Below are 8,594 nucleotides of genomic sequence, written 5' to 3'. Positions count from 1 at the left end.
GAACCCTTCCTGTGTGAGTGTTGTCAGTAGAACAAGTTGGAGCCCCATGGTTCTGAGCTCCGCCCCTGGGGACACCAACACTCTGGGCTTTTACCAGCCAGGGAGGGTCTGGACACCACAGAACTCCACCCTCCTTGACCTTCTAGATTTAACCTCTTCCTGGCCAGTAAGCTGCCACAGGGTTGTGGGTGGAGCCAGCAAGAAGGCAATATCTGAAGCTGGCAATTACACTCCCTTCTCCATTGAGTGAAGTAAGGGGTGGCCTCCTGGCATCCCTGAAGCTGGAAGGCAGTGAGTCAGCAGGACTGGCATTACCCTGATGTCCAGCTCTGGGCCCTGGTTGGGTCCATCATTGGTGCCTTTGGCTTTGGGCCTAGAACAGACAGAAGCTTGGGGGCAGATAACAGACCCAAGGAATCTTCTGGCACAGAAAAAGAATTCAGGATGGGTTCAGCCCTACTCCTGAATCCTGTTCCTGAACATCAAGTTGGGTTGAATTGGGTTGAGCTCCTGGGATTCTGATGGTCCTGGGCACTGGGAATCCAGAGTCCTAGCTGTCCTTACCTGCTAGATGCAGTCTGCCCTGAGTGGAGGAGGCTGAGGCAATGTGGGGTTAGAGCTTAGGCACTAAGCAGACAGCAGACTTCAGGAAACTTCTGTGAACTTAACAGAAGTTAAACAGCCAGGCTCAAGGTGAGGAATGCCAGTGGAAACAGTGGACACACTGGACTAAGTGGTAAGATATTAGAGGAGGTGAAGGCCACCCTGCTATCACATGCCTAGAATTTGGCAGTGCCTTCACCATCCCTATACTCATAGATCAAGCCCTGACTATACTGACAATCAAGCTTTATTATTTTATACAAGCATATTAAGGGTTAGGGCATGGAAAAGAAGCAGGATCAGTTTAGGGGCTGGAGATGGACCAAGAAATGTTGTTAGTAACATGAAGTTGGGTCAGAGGGGCCAAGCACAGTGAAGGCTGTGCCTCTTGTCCAAGAGAGTTGGGATAGGAAATCACTGTTCCTGGGTGCCCCAAGAGATGTAGTCTGGCTGTGTGGCAGCATGGTATTCATCGATGAGCTCCTGTACAACTTTCCTGGACCTGTCCATCTCATCAAAATTGTCCTTGAACATGTCCTCCTTGCAAAACTGCTCTAGGAAGGCATCCCACTTCCTCGGCTTGTCAAACTGCTGGCACAAACGTTCAAAGAGCTGAAAAAGGTGAAAATCTTCAAAATGGGAGCCAGTGTAGGACACAGGTTAGAAATGGACTAGGAGAAAAAGATGAAGGCAGGCAGCTCAACAGAATGGCCAGAGAAGACCAGGTGAGTAGACTCACCAAGGAGATACTAGTGTGGTTGGCCATCATGAGCCTGCTGACTCAGTGGGCTGAGCAGGTAGGGAGACTTCCTCGACAGGGCCACCTGGATGCTGGCTGGGCCCCAGGGGATGAAGTTGGCCAACTTCCGTTCCCGGATCCTCTGCAGGCTCTTGTGGACCTGGGGTGGACACAGGAGCAGTGGAGGTAGCCTCTACTCTACCCCTCTGGGTGCAGGGCCTAGAACAAAGGGGCCTCACCCACCTGGGTGGGGTCCACCTCTCCCTGGATGATGTTCGGGATAGCAATGTGGTAATGTTGGTCAGGCGGTCCCGGCCAGTGGACACCATCACATTCTTGGGCTGTAGCAGCCGCCTCATGACATCCAGGACCATGGTCTTCCTCACACTGGCCACCTGATAGGAAAGCGTGTCACAGGGGCCAGGCCAGCACTCAGGTCACAGTTCAGAGATTCATGGACAGATAAGACTAGTGAACATGTCCCACATCAGACCTGGGGCAAGATGGTCTCTGTGGCAGGAGCCAGATGCAGAGGGAAGATGGAGAGCAAGTCAGCAAAGAAGTGGCCTGCTTTGTGCCTGTGCCTGACCCTCTGAGGGCCACAAAGGGCAGCTCCCAGGGCAATGGGGAAAAGAGAAAGGCTGGGACAAGGCCTGCTGGGCCCAGGGCCAGCCTGGCCCGGGACACTGAGGGCTGATCTTACTGACTGGTCCGTGGTGAGGGGGGTGTATCCGGTCATGAGGAAGTGGAGCCGCGGGGTGGGGATGAGGGAAGCGATGAGACCAATGAGGTCGTTGTTCATGTAGCCAGGGTAGCGCAGGGTGGTGGTGCTGGCCGACATGATGGTGGACACCTGGGGACAGGAGTGCCATGCCATGGGCCTTAGCCTGGGCAGGACCTCCCTTCCTCAGATGGTCTCACAGCAAGGAGGGTTTCCAGTCTAAAAGAGTGTTGGACTCACCAGCTGATTGATCTGGGAGAAGGACGGGTTCTGAATGTGTAGGCGGACTGTGGCGATCCAGTTCAGGGCTGTGTTGTCCAGCACCACCTGCAGGGACAGAAGAGAGTCATAGCACCTTCTTGCGGAGAAAGGGAGCATAGAAATAAGATACGGTATTTAGTCCCTGATGAACTCCAAGGAAGTAAGTTTGTTAATTTAAAAGTACAAAAAATGGCCAGGCACTGTGGCTTACACCTATAATCCTAGCACTTTGGGAGGTCAAGGTAGGTGCATTGCCTGAGCTCAGGAGTTCAAGACCAGCCTGAGCAAGAGTGAGATTCTGTCTCTACTGAAAATAAAAAAAATCAACTGAGTGTTGTGTTGAGTGCCTATAGTCCCAGCTACTAGGGAGGCTGAGGCAAGAGGCTCTCTTAAACCCAGGAGTTTGAGGTTGCTGTAAGCTTTGATGCCACAGCATTCTACTCAGTTTGACAGAGTGAGACTCTGTCTCAAAATAAAACAAAATAAATAAAAAATAAATAAAAATAAAAGTATATAAAACAGTGAAAAATAATAAAAGGAAAGTAGCATTTCTAGGACATGATGAGATGCTTTTGTACCATGCAGAGCAGTAAGGAACTATGTGATTACCCCATGTGCTTCACACTGTGCCTGGCTCTATAGAGATCACAGAGAGGAAAACACACATGATCTTCCCCCTCATTAGGCCTACAGTCTAGGGGAGGGAGACAGACGTTATATATAAAAGAACAGAAAAGTATAGCTAATCACCTGAAATATCCACAAAAGAATCTGACCTTGACTGAGTAGTCAGGGAAGATTTTGCCAAAAGTGGCCCTTGTCTTCAGAATTAAAGCATCAGTAGGCATTAATTTGGCCAAATAGGGATACATGGCGGTAGTGGTGAGTATATTCACTTTGTCGAGAGTCTTGTTGCCTAAAAGGACCATGAGCCACTTGGAGGTCAGGAACTTATTTCCTACTTTGGCTGACAAGTATGACGTTGTTGGTCTTCTATTCTCTGTGAGTGCAGGAGCTTGGGCAGAGCAGGGTGTATGTGACTCACTGGCTTGGGGAGACAGACCAAATTCCCTGACTCCCTGTTCCTTTGCTCACACGCAGTCTACATTCTGGGTCAGCCTCTTGAGTGTGAGGAGTTGTAGGGTTGGACCACCACATCACTCATCTCATCCTTGTAGGGGAACACTGAATATGTCTGCACCAGCTTCTTGAGGTACCTGAGAGTGTAGAAAAAGGAAAAGGGGAGTTTGACAAGGTCAGTTGGAAGGACCCTCATCACTGTTCATCTCTAAGGACAACAGGGACCAACCCTTTCCAAGCGCCACCAAGCTCTTGTACAAAAGGGGTAAGAGTAAAACCAAAAAGGAAAAAGTCTAAGCACCAGACTCTGTAGATACCCTCCCCACTTAGGAAAACCCTATGGTTCAAAAGACATAATGGCAAACATCACAGCTCAAGAAAATAAAGTGACAAAAAGGAAAGCCTTTTCCCAGGAAACCAGGTGAGAAGATTAACACCCTCTCACCAACACGGGCTTACCTGTCATTCAGTCTCTCTAGAAGGTAGGAGCTCAAGCCAGAACCTGTCCCCCCAGGAATGGAATGACACAGCACAAAACCCTGTATAGCAATAACAAACTCAGTTTCCCCCACTGAACTCTCACAACATTCTTCTGACACCAGACATATGGCGGTATCACCTCACACGTCAATTCTGCAGTAGATATCAGCTGGGTGTCCACTAATTCAGTTCAATTTACATTGTCTACAGACTGTTCCTAACTTATGATGGTTCAGCTTAATAATTTTTTGACTTTGTAATGGATTTATTTGGATGTAACCTGATGCATAGGATATTTTCAACTTACTTTGGGTTTATATCCGATCATAAGTCAAGTATCATCTGTACATGGAGATAACATTAGATCCCCACAGGTTGAGGGTTCAGTCCTACAAGACTACACCCCACTTTCAATGACAATCACAAAGTTGTTTTACTTGTGCCTCTGACCAATAGGTTATAAATTGGGGTTCCTGAGACCCTCTTCCTCATGGAAACACATTTACTGGTTTATTACAAAGGATATTTTAAAGGATATAAATAGCCAGATGAAGAGATACATAGGGCAAGGTCTGGAAGGGTCCCTTAGCACAAGTGCTTCTGTTCCTTGCTTCTCTCCCAGCAAGTGGATGTGTTCTTGTTCACCTTCATAGACGACCCAGTCCTTTTGAAGTTTTATGGAGGCTTCATTATGTAGGTACATGTACCTTGGTAATCAGCTCAACTTTTTTTTTTTGAGATGAGGTCCCTCTCTGCTGCCAGGCTAGAGTGCAGTGGCATCATCATAGCTCACAGCAACCTCAAACCTCAGCCTTCTGAGTAGCTAGGACTATAGGGTCTCTCCACAACACCCAGCTAACTTTTTTGTACTTTTTGTAGTGACAGGATCTCATTCTTGCTCAGACTGCTCTGGAACTCCTGGCTTCAAGAGATCCTCCTGCCTCAACCTCCCAGAGTGCTATGATCACAGGGGTAAGCCAGTGCAATGGGCCACAATCTTCAGCCCCTCACCTCTCCCCAGAAGTGGGAGGTGGAGCTGTAAACTCCAACCCTAAAAGCATTAATGTGATTTCCCAGGCAACCAGCCCCCATCCAGTGGCTATATAGTAACTTTCCAAAAATCACCTCATTAACATAAGCTCAGGTTTGGTTGAAAAAATTTGGTATATGTAACAAAAGACTTTATTTCTTTGGAGCTATTCCAGAAACTAAGGACAAAAGATCAAATTTTTTCTTTTTCTTTTTTTTTTTTTTTTTTGAGACAGAGTCTCAAGTTGTCACCCTGGGTAGAGTGCTGTGGCATCACAGCTCACACAACCTCCAAGTCCTGGGCTCAAGTGATTCTCCTGCCTCTGCCTCCCAAGTAGCTGGGACCATAGGCGCCCTCCACAATGCCTGGCTTTTTTTTTTTTTTTTTGGTTGCAGCTGTAGTTGTTGTTTGGTGGGCCTGGGCTGGATTCAAACCCGCCAGCTCAGGTGTATGTGGGTGGCGCCTTAGCCACGTGAGCCACAGGCACTGAGCCAAAAGCTCAAATATTTTAACAAAAGATACTCTTATTGCTCTAGTCATTTTGGAAATTACAAAAGTTATAGGAATTTTAAGCCTAGAACTGTAGAAGAAAACCAAGAAGTATATAAATATCACACCCAGCTTGGGGAGAGACAGAGAGGCAATCTCCTGGGGTCTGGAGGAGAGGGCTTGCTTATCTCATTCCCCATTCCCACCAGTTTCTCAAGGCTTCCTGGGAAGGTTCAGAGCCAAAGAAGAAGCTGAGTAACTCATGCCTAAGGAGCCGATGCCATCCAGATTATAACTTAACCTTGCAAACAAGGACTGAATCTTATTTATCCCACATCTGATGTTCAATAAATGAGTTTTGAATGGGATTGTCCGTAATGCATCATAGGCCACCTCCTGATCTTTCCCCAACACTCTTCAGCCTTCCCCTAGTCACTGTCCTCCCTTACCCCTCCACCAGAACCTCACCTCTAGACTGTCACTTCCATCTGCTTCTCTGTCTATGATGTCAAAAACCTCTTCATGGATTTTCTCACACTGTATAGAGATATGGAAAGGGAAGATCAGTCCAAAAGTTCTGGAGAGCCACCCTGAAGCAGATTACTAGCTGTAGCCCTCAACCCATAAATGTACTTTTGCAAACGATTTACACCAATTTGAATAAATCTCTCCCTGGCTTTCCCTCCTTTTAGGGTATTTATTTATTGCCAGTCTAGTCTGGTCTAATTCCTAGGTTGCTTGAGCCTGACCTGCCCCAAGGTGAAAACATTAACAACCATCTGGGATGGTTTCCTTGACACCTGGGAAAATCCGCTGGCCCAGTTGTTGCCAGCTCCTCCTCCATGCTCTGACAGGTAGATGTTCTCTGGGTTGTAGAGCTTGGCATAGGGGGAGTTGAGGATGGAGTGGATCAGCCGGGGCTCCAGGTCCAGCAGCACAACCCGGGGGATGTAGTGCTCATCCTCTGCCTGTCAAGGGAAGTCCAGGAGGGGCCCAATCAGCCAGGACGGGCCAAGTCCGAAGTCCTCCCAACTCTGGCTCCTTCTGGCCCTCCCTCCTCAAGCAAGCAGCCTGGACCCTCTGCCCAGAGGGTTTCCCAGTACCAGGCCACTCCCTTCCCTTCAGGGCCGTGGGCCACAGTTTGCCCTGGCCATGTCACTGGGAGCACCTGGTAGAAAAAGACGTCCTTGCGGTCAGTGCCCTTGGTGGCGAACTCCTCCACGATGCCCTCGAGGCTGATACCATGCTCAGTGCACAGCTGTTCCCAGAACTCGAACCCAACTGGGGGAGGGGGAAGATGCCCAGGTCTGCTAGAGCCCTAAGACCTGAGGAGCCCAGTTTTAGGCTCAGAGGCTGTCACAATCAGAGAGTGGACCTAAGACACCTGGTTCCGGGAGCTGTCACAGCCCAGGGCTGCAGGCGCAGCTCTTGGTCTGAGTCATTATGCGCAGTAGCTCAGGAGGTTCATGGAAGGGAAAAGCAACTGGTGGATGCCAGGCACTTGGGTGGAACCCAAAGGGAGGACCAAAGACTGGCGGGTCCCGGCGCTCGCTTGCTCACTCTGGTTGCCGCACTGGCCCAGCTGCAGGGTGATGATCTCCCGGGGCATCGCTCTTCCGACGTGGGCGCGCCAGGCCAGCCTGGCGGGAGTCCGGGCTGAGACGAATGCCTGGCAGCCAGACGCGCATTATGTGGGAAGCGCGCTCTCTCTCCGTCTCTTGACGCCGGCGCTCGGTCTGCGCGTGTGCAGTGAGGGCAGCTGCTTGCTGCCAGGCGGGGAGCCCGACCTGGGCATCACTTTACCCCTAAACAGGCGCAGCTTCAGATGCAAAACAAGGCCACGCCTTCTCCTGCCCACAGCTCTGCGTCTGCGCAGTGAGAGACTTGCGGGGGTGGGGGGGGGTGTTTGCAAGGTTGCCACCTGGGCAAGAGAGGGGAGGAAGGGTGGCCAGGTAGATGAGGCGGTCCAGGGGGTTGGAGTCACCGACTTACATAGGTAGGTGAGCAGCTCTGCCCGCTCTGCTAGGTCCAGGGACTAGATTCAAGCCAAATTCTCTTAAATTTCTACTATTTTTCTTGTGTTACAATACATATATATGTAGACAGATATACATACTTTTTTTTTGAGACAGAGTCTCACTTTGTCGTCCCTGGTAGAGGGTCCTGGGGTCATAGTTCACAGCAATCTCTAACTCTTGGACTCAAGCGACTCTCTTGCCTCAGCCTCCGAAGTAGCTGGAACTATAGGCACCTGCCACAATACCGGACTAGTTTTAGAGATGGGGTTTTGCTTTAGCTCAGGCTGGTCTCCAACTCGTGAGCTCAGGCGATCCGCCCACCTCGGCCTCCCAAAATGCTGGAATTACAGACGTGAGCCGCCGTGCCTGCCTTACATTTATTATTTTAATCATAAGGCTCCAGCCACATACACCAGAGCTGGCGGGTTCGAATCTAGCCCGAGCCTCCAAACAACAATGACAACTCCAACCAAAAACTAGCCGGGCATTGTGGCAGGCACCTGTAGTCCCAGCTACTCGGGATGCTGAGGCAAGAGAATCACATAAGCCCAGGAGTTGGAGGATGCTGTGAGCTGTGACACCAAGGCACCCTATCCAGGGTGACAGCTTGAGGCTCTGTCTCAAAAAAAAAAATCATCTATGAACATTGCCATTACGTACATTAATACGTACATTAACATTGTTCTGTAACTATGACTGCTATCCATCTGCAGAACTTTTTCATCTTCCCAAACTGAAGATACCCATCTATACCCACTAAACCGTAACTTCTTTTCTTTCCTCACAGCCATCCCCTAGCAATCAGCACTCTACTTTCTGTCTCTATGAATTTGACCATTCTAGGTATCTCACATAAGTGAGAATGGTATCTCATATAGTATTTGTCCTTTTGTGTCTGGCTTCTTTCACTGGCTTCTTTGATAGTTCCAATTTCACCTCCACCAACACTTGGTACTTGAGGGGTTCCCCCCACAGTAATAGCCATTACTGGCCAGGTGTGGTGGCTCATGCCTGTAATCCTAGCACTCTGGGAGAGTGAAGTGGGTGGATTGCATGAGCTCAGGAGTTTGAGACCAACCTGAGCAAGAGTGAGACCCCTGTATCTACTAAAAATAGAAAATCTAGCTGGGCCTGGTGGGAGGGGGGTGCCTGTAGTCCTACCTACTTGGGATG

The 8,594-nt window shown here is 49.5% G+C and overlaps 1 protein-coding gene across 1 annotated transcript; it reads right to left on the bottom strand.

The window, feature by feature from the left end:
- Nucleotides 1–832: 832 nt before the first annotated feature.
- LOC128570031 (tubulin gamma-2 chain-like) lies at nucleotides 833–7,255 on the bottom strand. The gene is made up of 9 exons (XM_053568894.1): nucleotides 6,964–7,255; nucleotides 6,572–6,684; nucleotides 6,153–6,371; nucleotides 5,872–5,940; nucleotides 2,304–2,390; nucleotides 2,046–2,195; nucleotides 1,586–1,737; nucleotides 1,343–1,502; nucleotides 833–1,215 (listed from the first exon to the last, which is right to left on the bottom strand). Exons 1-8 carry the CDS (start codon nucleotides 7,010–7,012, stop codon nucleotides 1,385–1,387), a joined length of 957 nt encoding a protein of 318 aa, XP_053424869.1. The 5' UTR covers nucleotides 7,013–7,255; the 3' UTR covers nucleotides 833–1,215; nucleotides 1,343–1,384.
- Nucleotides 7,256–8,594: the final 1,339 nt, after the last annotated feature.

The sequence above is a fragment of the Nycticebus coucang genome, chromosome 18, assembly GCF_027406575.1.
Source record: "Nycticebus coucang isolate mNycCou1 chromosome 18, mNycCou1.pri, whole genome shotgun sequence".
Classification (NCBI taxonomy): domain Eukaryota; kingdom Metazoa; phylum Chordata; class Mammalia; order Primates; family Lorisidae; genus Nycticebus; species Nycticebus coucang.
The sequence above is the reverse complement of the archived record's forward strand: the minus strand, read 5'-3'. Positions and strand labels throughout refer to the sequence as shown.

Bases quoted from the DNA above. Each gene is read 5' to 3' on its own strand.
- LOC128570031 (XM_053568894.1), bottom strand. From the start codon at position 7,012: ATGCCCCGGGAGATCATCACCCTGCAGCTGGGCCAGTGCGGCAACCAG. The intron at 6,372-6,571 runs GTGCTCCCAGTG...TTCCCTTGACAG, and splicing joins AGGACGTCTTTTTCTACCAG to GCAGAGGATGAGCACTACAT. The intron at 1,738-2,045 runs GTAAGATCAGCC...CTTTCCTATCAG, and splicing joins CCCTCACCACGGACCAGTCA to GTGGCCAGTGTGAGGAAGAC.